This window comes from Oryza sativa, chromosome 11 (assembly GCF_034140825.1).
Source record: "Oryza sativa Japonica Group chromosome 11, ASM3414082v1".
NCBI classification, from domain to species: Eukaryota; Viridiplantae; Streptophyta; class Magnoliopsida; order Poales; family Poaceae; genus Oryza; species Oryza sativa.
The window spans coordinates 3,688,926-3,704,844 of record NC_089045.1 but is presented as its reverse complement, the minus strand read 5'-3'; the positions used below and the strand labels follow the sequence as shown (position 1 = coordinate 3,704,844).

General features: G+C 37.7%; 1 protein-coding gene, 1 long non-coding RNA gene and 1 pseudogene across 2 annotated transcripts; 1 reads left to right on the top strand and 2 right to left on the bottom strand.

Moving 5' to 3' along the window:
• The first annotated feature begins 3,019 nt into the window (after positions 1 to 3,019).
• On the top strand, positions 3,020 to 7,567 carry LOC9268767 (uncharacterized). Its single transcript, XR_010737846.1, has 3 exons — positions 3,020 to 3,370; positions 3,681 to 3,757; positions 4,122 to 7,567. It is a non-coding gene; the product is annotated as an uncharacterized lncRNA (long non-coding RNA).
• Positions 3,769 to 7,112, bottom strand: LOC4349911 (putative receptor-like protein kinase At3g47110; annotated as a pseudogene).
• Positions 7,568 to 12,461: 4,894 nt separating the features above from the next.
• On the bottom strand, positions 12,462 to 15,861 carry LOC107279296 (probable LRR receptor-like serine/threonine-protein kinase At3g47570). The gene is given in 6 exon segments (XM_066305609.1): positions 12,462 to 13,046; positions 13,149 to 13,836; positions 13,839 to 13,973; positions 13,975 to 14,139; positions 14,141 to 14,174; positions 14,814 to 15,861. Coding segments are annotated over 6 exon segments (2,391 nt in total). The 5' UTR covers positions 15,821 to 15,861; the 3' UTR covers positions 12,462 to 12,684.
• Between the last annotated feature and the right edge of the window lie 58 nt (positions 15,862 to 15,919).

The following is a 15,919-nucleotide window of genomic DNA, read 5'->3' as shown; positions in this document are numbered from 1 at the left end:
TTAGAAATAGCTTAAATTCGAAATTAAAAAAATAAGGAATATTAGAAGAAGAGACTAGAGTCCATATAGAAATACCATTAGAAAATAACTTGAATTCGGAATTAAAAAAATAAGGAATATTAGAAGAGGAGACTAGAGTCCCTATAGAAATACAATTAGTAAATAACTGAAATTCGGAATTAAAAATAAGAAATATTAGAAGTAGAGTATAGAGTCCATATAGAAATACAATTAGGAAATAACTGAAATTCAGAATTAGAAATAAGGAATATTATAAGTAGATATAGAGTCCATATAGAAATACAATTAGGAAATAACTGAAATTCGGAATTAAAAATAAGAAATATTAGAAGTAGAGTATAGAGTCCATATAGAAATACAATTAGAAAATAACTGAAATTCAGAAGTAAAAATAAGGAATATTAGAAGTAGAGTATAGAGTCCATATAGAAATACAATTAGGAAATAATATAAATTTGGAATTAAAAATAAGAAATATTAGAAGTAGAGTATAGAGTCCATATAGGAATTTAAAATTAACTAAAATTTGGAATAAACATAATAAAATTAAAAGTATAGTTTATAGTCCGTATAAAAATACAATTTACAAATAACTAAAATTCAAAATTAAGAAAAATATGGGAAGAAGAGTTTAAGGTCAATATAGGAATGCAAATATAGGAATACAATTTAGAAGTAACTGAAATTCGAAATTAAAAATTAAAGAATATTGAAATATGAGTTTAGGGTCCACATAGAAATACAATTTGAAATAATAAAAATTTAGAAATAAAAATAAATAATATTGGAAGAAGAGATAGAGTCTATATAGAAATATAATTTACAGAAAATTTGGAATTAAAAAAAGAAATATTAAAAGACGAGTCTAGAGTCCATATATATATATATATATATATATATATATATATATATATATATATATATATATATATATATATATATATATATATATATATATATATATATATATATATATATATATATATATATATATATATATATATATAATTTACAAATAACTAAAATTTGATATTAAAAATAATTAATAACTAATACGTATATAAAATATAATATGAAAATTCAGAAATAAATAATATTGGAAGAAGAGCATATAGTGTATATAGAAATACAATTTACAGAAAATTCGGAATTAAAAAAAATATTAAAAGACGAGTATAGAGTCCATATAGGAATATATATAATTTACAAATAACTAGAATTTGATATTAAAAATAATTAATAACTAACACGTATATAAAATATAATATGAATATTACACATTAGTAGTTTTGTAAAGTTATTGCAAAATTTAAAATTATGTTGTCATTTTAATATATTTGAATAATATAATGATAAAACATATATGCTATTATATGAGAGAAAATATAATGATGCTAGCCGCGCAATCTGCGCGGGCCAGCCTAGAAATTCTCACATTAATCAGAGAAAAAAAAAGCAGAGTCCATATATAAATACAATTTAGAAATAGTTGAAATTCGGAATTAAAAAAATAAGGAATATCAGAAGAGGAGACTAGAGTCCATATAGAAATACAATTTAGAAATAGTTGAAATTCGGAATTAAAAAAAAGGAATATCGGAATAGGAGACTAGAGTCCATATAGAAATACAATTAGGAAATAACTGAAATTCGGAATTAAAAATAAGGAATATTAGACGTAGAGTATAAAGTCCATATAGAAATACAATTAGGAAATAACTGAAATTCGGAATTAAAAATGAGGAGTGTTAGAAGTAGAGTATAGAGTCCATATAGAAATACAATTAGGAAATAACTTAAATTCGGAATTAAAAATAAGGAATATTAGAAGTAGAGTATAGAGTCCATATAGAAATACAATTAGGAAATAACTTAAATTCGGAATTAAAATAAGGAATATTAGAAGTAGAGTATAGAGTCCATATATATAAAAATACAATTAGGAAATAATAGAAGGAATATTAGAAGTAGAGTATAGAGTCCATATAGGAATTTAAAACTAACTAAAATTTGGAATAAACATAATAAAACTAAAAGTAGAGTTTAGAGTCCGTATAAAAATATATTTTACAAATAACTAAAATTCGAAATTAAGAAAAATATGGGAAGAAGAGTTTAAAGTCAACATAGGAATACAATTTAGAAGTATCTGAAATTCGAAATTAAAAATTAAAGAATATTGAAAGATGAGTTTAGAGTCCACATTTAAATACAATTAGAAATAACAAAAATTCAGAAATAAAAATAAATAATATTAGAAGAAGAGCATAGAGTTATATAGAAATACAATTTACAGAAAATTCGGAATTAAAAAAAGAAATATTAAAAGACGAGTCTAGAGTCCATATAGTAATATATATAATTTACAAATAACTAAAATTTGATATTAAAAATAATTAACAACTAACACGTATATAAAATGTAATATGAATATTACACATTAGTAGTTTTGTAAAGTTATTGTAAAATTTAAAATTATGTTGTCGTTTTAATATATTTGAATAATATAATTAGTTTAGTAGAAAATAGATCTTTGATCACCTCGTATGGAAATTTGGGTGTGACAACATATACACTTTGTAGATAAATTTTTCTATACGTGTAAATATGGTATAATTATAGTGTAATTATGTTATAATTTACATGTAGTTTTAAATTTACTTTTAAGAATCTCACAATAATATTTATTATTTCAATGAGCGAAGGTCGTGTGATTGAATTCCCTCACCTATACGCATGCTGTGATTTTTGGTTGCACGAATAGTGAAACAAATATAACGGTTTTAAATTACATGAAAGTTCATACAAGTAAAATATAATTAGACTAGCATTATGTGACAAATTTTTAGAAAAAAAAAATTATGGATAAATATATATAGCAAAACTGAATTTGAGATGATATGTAACCGTTAGATGGGAGAAATGCAGTTGGCCCAAAATTCCACTTGGCCCATTCTGGGATGATAGATTTCCCGGCCCAATAACCCTCACCCCAGGTGAGATCTCTCCACTGGGCCCACCTCGTCTCTCGTCATTCGCCTTCCGCCGGCCGCCGCCTCCGAGCGCCGCCGGTTGCCTCCTCCCACCCTCCCACCTCACTCCTCCTCCGGTTATCCCTCCTCCTCTTCCGCCCTCGCGCATCGCTCGTCCTCCGGTTGCTCCCCGGGAGGGCCTGCTCCTACCCCTGGCGGTCTCTGGCCTGAGTGCGTGCGTCCCAGCTGCCGCTGCCGGAGGAGGCGTTGACGGCGGCGACGGCGATGTGCGCCCGGTGGCGTTTTGCGAGGACGCCGTCTCCCCGTGCACGTACTTCTTCGCCTTCTCCGATGGCCACGCCACGGAAAGCCTCCACGTAAGTCTTCCACAGATACTCACCATTTGCTAAAAGGAAAACCTGGATCCCCTGCTAATCCCATTCAGTTCCTATCCACCATGATCGACCAAACAAAATAAAATAAAATAAATAAAAATTCTGAAGATGCTGTCATTGACTCGGTCTCACTTTTCTCAAGATTTTCTTTCTGTTCTGTCACATTCTGAGAGAGATTCAGTGGAAGTGAAAATGTTGATGAAATGCGATTGTGTACTTTAGAGCTTGGCATTTTCAGTCTAATTAATGAGTGATGCTTAATCTGGTTGATCTGCTTAATTTTACATTGCAGCAGTCAAGAAATGTTGACATGGGAAGCAGTAATACTGGAACGTCACTTTTGGAGCTGATATTGTTGTGGGGAAACAGGTTAGCAATCATTTTCTTGGAAGTCGGAAGTAGTATTCATGTCAACTAAATTGCGTCAAGTATTGAGCAATGCTACATGATGAACATCAAGTCTTCTGAGGATTGTTCAGAGCTTGAGACAACATAACAACTGAAACTGAAAAGGCATTGCTCCAGTGAGTTTCAGACAAAGCAGAGCAACTGAAACTGACTGCTTCAGTATCCTCTGAGATATGAATCCCTGATTGTGTGTAGCTTGTCGGCCGCCTCCTGCATGCTGATGCGCTTGCTTGGGGCTGAATCGGTGCAGCAGAGTCCAATGTTCAACACAGAAAGAACACATTGTGCTCCATTTTCATCGTTAATGACTGAATCTTCTTTGCAGAGGCTCAACTCTTGTACTAGCTGAGGATCAACAATCTGCAGCATCTTATCAGGGATGTTCATCTCTGTGAACTTTGCAATGCTCAATCCATCCTTGAACATGTCGTCTGTGGGCCTCCTCCTTATGAATATCTCGAGGAGAACAACTCCGAAGCTGTATACATCTGCAGCAGTTGAAATTTGTCCACCTCCGGCACATTCTACAGATTGCATGTAGGAAGAGTTTATTTCAAATGCTCCAATAAATAGACAAATGATGAAACCATTATATTAATCACTTAATAAGAAAACACAGTGTGAAGTGGACCACATGTACCTGGAGCAACATATCCTACGGTTCCATTTATCGCAAATGAAGAGGTCAAATGTGAGTTACCAAACGATTGTCTGGAATCATTTTTGAACCTTGCAAGCCCAAAGTCTCCGACATGAGCTGTCATATTATCATCCAAAAGAATATTGGTGGGCTTGATATCACAATGGATAATTGTCCCTTGATGGTTGTGGTGTAGGTAAGCCAATGCATCAGAAACATTGACCACAATGCTTAACCTTTGAGCTAGTGAAATATAGCACAGATCTGAAGATGTTTCGTCGTGTGGAGTTGAGTACAACAATTTATGCAAGTCTCCTCGTGGCATGAATTCATATACCAGTGCTTTGAAGTCATTTCCACTTGAATCAATGCTTGAGCACGCCGTCAAGACAGGAACCAGATTGCGATGCCGCACATTTCTCAAAGCATTACACTCTGCAATGAAGCTCTTTTGTGCTCCCTTTGTCTCTAGACTGAAGACTTTGATAGCAACTACATTTATGTCTTGAAATAACTGTCCTTGGTATACAGAACCATATCTTCCTTCGCCAATCAAATTGGATGTTGAGAACCCATTAGTTGCTCTGGCAAGATCTTTATAAGAAACTTTGGGAAATTCTCTACCAAATGAGGGCAAAGATATCGAGTTTGTCCTTTGTTTTCCCTTCCAAATCAAATACAGGACCAATATCACTACGGCAAGTGTCACCATGCTAGCTAATGGGATCACTACTTTCAGTAGTACTGGTAGCTTGCCTTTAGTTGTATTTGAAGGTGTGATAGGACATTCAGGTAAGTGTAACTCCAGTGCACCTCCACAAAGAGCCAAATTTCCATCAATTTGCATGGAAGTTGAATTCTTGAAGATTCCTTTAGTTGGGACCTGACCTGTAAGATGGTTGAATGACAAATCTATCTGTTCAAGGAGTTGAAGGTCACCAAGTGACACTGGTATTGATCCACTTAACTTATTGTGTGACAGGTTGAGAAATTTTAGGCTAATTAATTTGCCGAACGAGGTGGGAATACCTCCACTAAAATTATTTTGGTCAAGCTCAACATGTTGCAAATTTTCACAGTTACTCAAAGTATTAGGTATATCTCCTGACAGATTATTGGATGAAAGCTGCAAATATATGAGCTGCTTGGCATTCCCTATTTCTGTAGGAAGTTCTCCACTGAGATTGTTTAATGCAAACCCAACTTCCGCTATTGTTGGAATCCTGAAGATCTCCTTTGGCACACCACCATGAAGATTGTTATCAGTAATGGTGATTGTTGTTAGGAACTGAAGGTTTCCAAAGCTTAAGGTATGTTTCCAATGAACTGATTTGTGTCTAGAAGAATCTCTGTCAAGTGTGACAGATTGGAAAGGGAGGAGGGAAGATACCCTGTAAAACTGTTGGTAGACAAGCTTAGTTTCTGCAATGTCTTCAGACCTCCTAGCCATTGTGGTACAGAACCTGAAAATCGGTTGTAATCTAGTCCAAGAATTATCAGGTTGGGAAGATTTGCAATGCCTGAAGGAAAACTCCCTGACAATTGATTCTGTCCCAAGAAAAGATACTGTAGCTGAACTGAAAAATTGCCTAATGAACCTGGTACCTCTCCTTCCATTTGATTCCTCGCTATAGAGATTCCTTGTAGCTGAGTACAATTGGCTACGCTATCCATGAACTCCCAGTCTTGCTTGCTACGAGCATGGAGCTGGTTCATCTCAAGATTTAACCTTGTAAGATTGGCAAGCTTGCCAATGGAGGCAGGTACAACCCCAGTAAAGTTATTTTCAGATATATCAATCTTGACCAGATTGGAAGCATTCGCCAACGAAGAAGGGATGTCTCCATGAAAGAAGTTGATGCCAATGGCAATCTGCCTAAGATTGGGCAGCAAGCTACCGATGCCCGATGGCAGCTCACCACTGAAGCTGTTCGTGCTGAGGCTAAGCGCAACCAGCACCGACATGTTCAGGATCGCCTCTGGAAACCCACCTAACAGCCGGTTGCTGCTGGCGTAGAGGATCTCCACCCCACTTAGCGTCGCTAGCTCACCGGGGATGCTGCCGGTGATGCCATTGAACGCGAAGCTGAGCTTCCTCAGCGCCGTGATGTTGCTGAGCGAGGGAGGGATTGTCCCGACAAGTCTGTTCGACGAGAGCTGTAATTCCTGAAGGCCAAGAGGCAGGCCGCCAGGGAATCCTCCGGCGAGATCATTGTGATCCAGCCATAGCACCGTGAGCTCAGAGCAGTTGGCGAAGCTCGGTATGATCCCCTGCAGCGTGTTGTTGCTCAGGTAGAGTGACCGGAGACGACGCAGGTGGCCGAGAGATTCAGGAATCTGTCCGGTGAACCCATTCGTCGCTAGTGACAGATTCCTCAGGAATGTCAGGTTGCCAAGTGAAGGAGAGATGTGGCCAACCAGGCCTTGATTCCTAAGATCAATGGCGGTGACGCGAGGTGGGTTCTTGGAGCTGCATGAGATGCCTTCCCAGCTGCAGAAGTGGGTGCTGTCATTCCAGGAGATGAGAGATTGATGTGGATTGAGAGTGATCGAGTTCTTGAATTCAAGCAGTGACAGTCGATCCGTTTCGTTTCTGAGAGTTGAACAGATGACTGAATGGGAGATGGAGGCCAAGAACACCCAGAGGAAATGTGCAGTTGCAGTGGTAACCTTCATGATGACCTAGTTTTGTAGAATTTTGATGGACCTTGTACATAGAAACAGAGGAAAAAAATATCCAGATATTCAGAAAACGTTGTAAAATGTTCAGACATGCAATGAGTGGCAACTAAGGTACCTGGATTGTTTAGCTTAATCAGGCTGGAACTCCTCTGCAAACTTGCCTTCTGTTCTGTTCTGTTTACAGCCCTGCACAGAAGAGCAGATAGTAGGATTACAGCTCAAAGCCTCAAGGTCAGTCACACACAATTTGAGCTAGTATTCTTCAACTACTCGATGCATACATGAGTTGCCTAATTATAGGCATCTGAATCGACTGCACAAGTGTACATGCCTCCAGATTACTGAAACTTGTATTTGGGTCTATCTCTATCTACAGCACACAGACACCGCTGGTGTTCTCCTGTTTCATCCCTGCCGACATGAGAAACCAGTGGCAGTTTGAATTTCTCTATCTAGTCCATGATCGATCACATTCATTTTGAATTTCCATACGCAAGAAAAAATAAATTTCAATTCTATCCGATGCCACACACAAACTGTTATACTGACAGTTTCAGATTATGAAAACCCAGCTGCATGAATGCAGTATTAATTTCAGTTTATAACTGAAGCATATATATATATAGAGAGAGAGCCAGGCGATTGCCTGACTGAAAGATGAACAAGAAGCTAGAGAATATAGGCTTACGGCTGATCGGTGGGCATGCAGCGGCGACAGGTTCCCCGGCCGGCCGGCCGGCGGCGAGAAACACCGACGGAGAAGAAGACGTCGAGTTGGAGATTACCGGATTAGCTTAGCATCAAAATGAACCTGCTACTACTACGGCTAATAACCTTAATATAAAACGACAAAGTCACAAAAACTAATTACAAGAACAAGGGCTTTGGTGCGTCCGGCGGCAACTGGCAATGGTGTTTTCTTCTACCGGTTGTGTACGTAGCCGCTTCATGTGAAAAACTGTCGATGGTGGTTGTTTCATGGTGTTTTCTCCTCTTTGACAGGATAATCCCAGCTAGGGTATGGAGTTTCATTTTTTTTAAAAAAATATAATGGAAAGAATTTCATTAAATAAAATTACACCCGGCCTCTGCATCAACCAGGATGTGCACACAGCCTAACCAGGATGTGCACACAGCCTAAAAAGAATAAGGAAAAGACTAAGGCAAACATGAACATATCATGTTGCCTTCTAGCAACTCACCCACACATAACCAAGACAAACGCATAGAGTATTATTCGCCTACTCCCTCCGTCTAAAAAAAAAAGACAAATCTTGGGTTTCCGTGTCTAACGTTTGACCGTCCGTCTTATTTGGAAAAAATATGAAAAAAATTAAAAAGACAAGTCACGCATAAAGTATTAATCATGTTTTATCATCTAACAACAATGAAAATACTAATTACAAAAAAATTTCATATAAGACGGACAGTCAAACATTAGACACGAAAATCTAGTCTTTTTTTGGGATGGAGGAACGGAGGAAGTAGTCCACAACAATGCCTTTAAGGACCCAACCCATATTTGCCATTCTCACCCAAAAATAGGGGTAGATTTTCATCTAGAACCTTGATATGACACCTTCAATAAGGAGGTGACACACAGCTCAATCCAAATGTCTAGATCAGAGCTTTCACCCTAGAGTCATTGATGCTTGTACTTTATGTCTCCGTGTGGCTAAAGCGAGCACATAGGAGCAACAAATGCCCCCCCATCTTTTAAATGACGGGTGCCCACCAAAAAAGATACGCTCACGAGTAGTCATAGCCGCTGAGTCGATTTTAGTTGTCACCTACTAATCTTTCCAATTAAGACAGCGGTCACAACCAGGGTTTTCAATTTTGATTTCGGCCATTTTGGTTCTTCCAAAATTTCCAAAATTTCGGTATTTTTGGAAATTTTGAACCAAAATTTTCTGAAATTTTGACATAATTTAACTGAATTTGACTAAATTTTGATCAAATTCGTAAAAAATTGAGAAAAAAACTGAAGATTTTGGCTGAGATAATCACTTGTTGGGGGGTCCAAAATTTCAAACCAAAACTGCAATCACTGGTCACTACCCACCTAGCATCTCCGTATGATCGCCAACCATCGAGGACAATGTGTCGGTCTCCATTACCTCCTTCGGACGAATGGAAGAAACATACGGGTAAGGCTAATGGGCAGCGATCACCCGTCCGGCCATCCCCCTATACGCATATACGCTCCTCCCTCCTCTCCCCCTTCCTCCTCCTACTACAGTACATCACAATTTTTTTTTAAAAAAACAAAAAGTTAGAAAAAAATTTATGTATAGAAATACTATATATAAAAAAATTGAATTCAAATTTGAAACAAGTATGTAAACTTTTGATTTATAAACTTTGGGTCTATAAACTTTATATGCATAGAAATACTATATATAGAAAATATTTGAATTCAAATTTAAATTTGAATCGGATATAATTCAAATTCAAATTTGAAACAAGTATGTAAACTTTTGACTTATAAACTTTGGGTCTATAAACTTTAGATTCATAGAAATACTATATATAAAAAATATTTGAATTCAAATTCAAATTTGAATCGGATATATAAACTTTTGACTTATAAACTTTTGGTCTCTAAACTTTAGATGTGTAAACTTGAGGTGTATAAACTTTAGATGCATAAATTTACTAAAATAGGAAAGTAATGTGGTGCCAAAAAAGGAAATCAGGTGGAGCGAGGGGGAGGGGTGAGTCCTGATCGCTAGGGGCGATCGATCGCCCCTTAGCAATCTCGGAAGCATACCATGTTATCAAAATAAAAAAAAATACAGTAATTAAGAAGATATGAAGTGGCCTCTTAGTATCTCGATGGCCACGATGTATAAATTTCACACTACAAGATGTAGATGTGATACCTCAGCTCATGGTGCGTACTTAGCAATAGTAATTAAATTAAATTAATTACTCTGTCAAATGCTAGCGTTTTACTCCGTATGTAGTAGAAGAAAAAAAAACTATTAACAATAGCGAGTTGTGTAGCCAGCCTTTTACAATAAAAAAGATAAACTAATTATACTTTTTTTTATTTTCTGGTGACGTTTCCATTGGTCAATACATACAGCACCGTGTCCATGGCTCCATGCATGCCACCATATCAGTCAGGCGAGTTGTGCTCATTGGAACTTCTATATGTTGCTAAATTGATCTATAAACTTAATCAAATTTAAAAAATTTAATTTGAGAAAAATGTTAAAATGACTTATATTACGTAATGAAAGGAGTACTCCAAAATCTCATAGTTTGGTTGCGTATGCACCCAAGATAATATAGGACTATTATCACTACATTAGGGCATGTTTAGTTGAGGAAAGGGAAATTTTTTTTTGTCACATCGGACGTTTGACCAGATATCGGAAGGGGTTTTCGGACACGAATAAGAAAACTAATTTCATAACTCGCCTGGAAACCGCGAGACGAATCTTTTGAGCCTAATTAATCCGTCATTAGCACACGTGGGTTACTGTAGCACTTATGGCTAATCATGGACTAATTAGGCTCAAAAGATTTGTCTCGCGGTTTTCTCCCTAACTGTGTAATTAGTTTTTGTTTTTATCTATATTTAATGCTCCATGCATGTGTCCAAAGATCCGATGTGATGTTTTTGGGAAAAAAATTTTGTGAACTAAATAGGGCCTTAGTCATGGAATGTTGACATGTCTCAAGTCGAGTTCGTGACCGAACAAATTTAACGTTGTTAACTTGTCATTAGTTAGCATCTTATGTGAAGATCAAACCGGCCGGCAATTAAAGATTTCATAGTAATTATGTAAAAACGTCGTAATCCATGAAAACGACCTTAATTAATCATCATAAAGTAACCAACGATATGTACTTTTTTCCAGGGTGAGTGTGTTTGGTACCAAGCATTACCTGCAGCCGAATGATGACTCAAATCAGTCATGCTTAATTTCGTTCTCTGCAAGCCATCCAAGAGTCAATGTCAAAGGCATAGCTCGATCTACTCCAAATCTCGTTCCGTGACGTGTACGTACCGTTCGATAATTATGAAATGTTGACATCTTTTGAAAAGATAATGTTGAACCCTTCGTTGATTAAGGTTCTTCTCCCCATCCATCTCATTGAACAAATAGCTTGCAAACACGCATTCCTTCCGGCTAATAAAGTATCTGTAAACTATCGGCACGTGAGGCAGCTTCCTCTTAATTTAGTCTTTTATCTCTTTCGCAATTTGCATAAATAATAGCAGATTTTTTTTTAAAAAAAAACAGTCATGCTAATAAAATTATATTACGAGAGGATTAGTGTATCGTGGCACCTTTTTATTTTAATGATGTAAAATCGAGAATAGCGACACGGGCAGAGATGCCACCCACCAAACCACGCGTGCTCTCCCCTCCTCCGCCTCACCGCCACTACTACAAAACTAGTTTTTGTTGGCAAATGGACCGCCTACAACAAAAGGCTAGTGAAAATCAATGATTTTCGCACGAGGAACCGAGCCCGCCAGAAAAAAAAAGAGACTTTGGCAGACGGTCTCTTAAGAGGACCGCCTGTGAAGATCCGATTATCACAAGCGTTACCGAATGAAGCGATCGGTAGAGGTGTTGGCGACAATGATGGTTGGAGGGGGACATTGGATGTAGAGCCTAAGTGTCTTTGGATCAGATGTGTAAGTGTCGGGATCTGTTCGTGCAACAGCAAACAACATTGGCTCTTCTCTGCGTCCCTTGGACAATGTCATCCAGCGAGGCACTAGGGACCAGGAGCTATCGGGTCTGTTGAATGGATCCGATCGTCAGTAGGGGTAGGGCGGTGGACAAAAACGATTGAAGGTGAATGGAACACTAACAAAGGATTACATGAATTTGGGCCGCTCTCAAGATCGCTTAAGTGTGGTTTTTTTGAGTGGTGAAGCTAGTTGGAAGTAATTTTCATGCCTAGTCTTCTCACTCCATTTCTTTGTTTTTTATTTTGCTGTTCTTCAGTTATAAGGCTTGGAGTCTGAGTGTTCCTATAACTTTTGGCTGTGTATATCTACTTATATTCATAGAGGCCATATTTCTATCTATTATCTAAAGTAATGAGCTATGACCAGTTAACACTTACTGAAAAAAGAGTGATTTTATGAACTTTGAGATGTGTCACACAATTTCAAGTGCTCATTTTTAGTGCATACCCCTTTCTGTACCAAAATATAAGCACTTTTGGAATATTTCACAGGGATTAAGGAGATATGTGAAACTAAATGAGTGAAGGGATATGATTGGTTGAGATGAGAAAGTAAGTGGAGAAATTAAATAAGAGATGGTTGTAAATGGTTGAAATGAGGTAGGAAATGGAGAAATAACTATATTTTAGGACAAAATCTGAACACTACAAGTAGCTATATTTTGTGATGGTCGGAATACGAGCCAAAACTTACACTATAGAAGTAACTCTCAGTGTACCTTCAAGGATAAAATATCACTAAAAACAATGTTGATCTCATTAAAAAGTACACACAAACGCTTAAAAAAATTGAACAAAACAGAATATCACAAAGTAGCATATTGCTGCTTTAGCCTTTAATTTAGTATCATCTGAGATATGCACCTCTGATTCCATGCATCTTGGAAGCCACCTCCTTCATACTGATGCGCTCGTTTGGTGCCAATCGAGTGCAACATAGTCCAATATTAAGCACAGAAAGCAGGCAACGCGCTCCACTTTCTTCATCAGCCATTGGAGCTTCTTCGCATAGACCCAGCTCTTGAGCCAGCTGAGGATCAACAATATCCTGCATCTTATCAGGGATGTTGATCTCTGTGAACTTTGCAATGGTCAATCCATCCTTGAACATGTCATCTGTTGGCCTCCTCCTTATGAATATCTCGAGGAGAACAACTCCAAAGCTATAGACATCTGCAGCAGTTGAAACCTGGCCACCCCCTGCACATTCTGAAAATCACATATAAGAGAAATTAGTGCTACACTAGCAGGTTAACACAAAAAAATAGATAAATCCAAAGAAAAAAAATACAATGAAGAGATGATCACTACCTGGAGCAATATATCCAATTGTTCCCTTTATCGCAGCAGAAGAAGTTGAGTTCGTGTCTCCGAGAGATGCTGTTGTGGAACCAAAATTGAATCTTACCAGGCCGAAGTCTCCAACATGAGCCGTCATATTATCATCGAGAAGAATTTTGCTTGGCTTCAAATCACAATGAACAATAGTACCTTGGTTGTTATGGTGGAGGTAGTCCATCGCGTCTGCTACATCTGCCACTATTCCAATCCTTTGAGCTAGTGTAATGTGTCTCAAATTTGAATCACATTGAGGTGCGTATAGTAGGTTATACAAGTCTCCCATTGGCATGAACTCATAGACCAAAGCTTTGAAATCATTTCCATTGGGATCAATGCTTGAGCAAGCAGTTAGAATTGGAACTAGATTACGATGTCGCACATTTCTCAAAGCATTACATTCTGCGATGAAGCTCTTTTGTGCCCCCATTGTCTCTAGATTGAAAACTTTGATCGCAACTACATTTGTGCCTTGAAACAGGTTTCCTCGATAAACATAACCATATCTTCCTTTGCCAATTAAATTGGACTCGGAGAACCCTTCAGTTGCCTCAGCAAGCTCATTGTAGGGAACTTTTGGAAACTTTCTACCAAACGAAGGCAAAGATGTGCTATTCCCTTCATGTTTTCTCCTCCTGAGCAACATGATAGATATGGTTGTTCTATAGCAAGTAATATGATGCTTGTTGTTGGGATCACAATTTTGAGTACCATAAATTGCTTAGATTTGGTTGGATTTGGAGTCATAGAACATTCTGGTAGGTGCAACTCCATTGCTCCACCACAGAGCCCATGATTTTCCATCAATCTGTATGGCAGTTTCATTCATGAAAACACCATTTGTCGGGACCTTGCCCTTAAGATGGTTGAATGACAAATCAAGTTGCTCAAGAAGCTGTAGGTTGCCAAGCGATACTGGTATTGATCCAGTTAATTTATTGTGAGACAAGTTGAGAACTTTTAAGCTTCTTATGTTGCCTAATGAAGTAGGGATGATTCCAGTAAAAGCATTTCTATCCAACCTGATGTCTTCTAGACTTTCACAATTGCTCAAAGTATTTGGTATATCACCAAAATAACTTATTGGAGGAAAGCTCTAAAGATGCAAGTTGTTTGGCATTGCCTATTTCAGTAGGAAGTTGCCCAAATAGCTTGTTGAACGATAAATCAATTTCCGTTATTGTTGGAAGGTTGAAGATCTCCTTGGGTACCCTACCTTGAATATTGTTGTTGGAAATACTCAATACTTGAAGCATTTGGAGGTCACCCAAGCCTAGTGGTATGTTCCCGTCAAATTTGTTAGAGCCCAAAAAGAGTTCACTCAATTGAGACAAATTTGAAAGGGAGGTTGGAAGAAACCCTATGAAGTTGTTGTCAAGCAAGCTTAATTTTTGTAATGCTTGAAGAGTTCCAAGCCACTCTGGAACAACACCTGTAAATTGATTGTGATCCAATCCTAAAATAATTAGGTTGTGGAATTTTGCTATTCCAGAAGGAAAACCTCCAGATAGTTGATTTTTCCCTAAATATAGATACTGAAGCTGAGAAGAAATATTACTTAGTGAGCTTGGTACTTGGCCTTGTAAATGATTTCTCGCTACGGAGAAAACTTCTAGCTCAGTACAATTGGCCAGGCTATCCATGAACTCCCACTCTTTCTTGGTGCCAGCTTGAAATTGATTCAACTGAAGACTCAAAACGTTGAGTTTTGCAAGCTTTCCAATGGAGCTAGGGATCACCCCAGTGAAATTATTCTCTGCCATGTCAATAAGGTTCAGCTTGGAAGAATTTATCAATGAAGAAGGGAAATGCCCATGAAAGAAGTTGTCTGACAATATGAGATACTGGAGGTTGGGCAAAGAGTTTCCAAGATTAGATGGTACCTCCCCCCGTAGATTATTCGCACCAAGATCAAGAGTAACAAGAGTGGAAATATTTAGGATGGCTAGTTGAAACCAACCTGCCAACTTATTGGTATTGACTGATAAATACTGAAGCCCAGGCAACCTTTCAAATTCAGTTGGGATGTTACCCTCAATATTGTTAAATGCACAACCAAACTTAGTTAGCGTTGTGATATTGCCCAAAGAAGGAGGGATAGTTCCACTCAGGTTGTTAACATGAAGCATAAGCTCTTGAAGCCGAGGCGGCAAATTTGGAATTTTTCCGACAAGATTATTGCGATCAAGCCATAGGGACCTGAGGTTAGAACAGTTTGCCAGATCAGGTATCCTCCCTTGCAATTTGTTGTAACTCAAAACAAGAGTTTGTAGGCGATGCAGGTGGCCAAGTGATGCAGGGATTTCTCCAAAGAATGAATTTTTACCCAGAGAAAGAGACTTTAGGAATGTCAGGTTGGCAATTGATGGAGAGATATTGCCTGCTAAACCACAATCTGTCAGGTTCAGAGAAGTGACACGGAGTGGAGCTTTCGCCCTGCACAAGACGTCCTCTCAACTGCAGAAGTGGGTGCTTTCATTCCAAGAATTCAGGGATTGCTGTGGATCACCACTGATCGCCTTCTTGAACTCAAGCAGTGACAGTCTGTCTGTCTCATTTCCAGGCAACGAGCTGCAGACGACATGTGCACAGCAAGAGCAGGCTATGAACACCAAGAGAAGCTCTCCAACTGAAGGAGCTTTCATGGCTAGTTCCAATTTTGGTTCTGGTTCATGTGTATAGACAAATAAAAACACAAAGGAGTATTATTGTTTAGATGGTGATGATGAAATGTTGGCAATTAT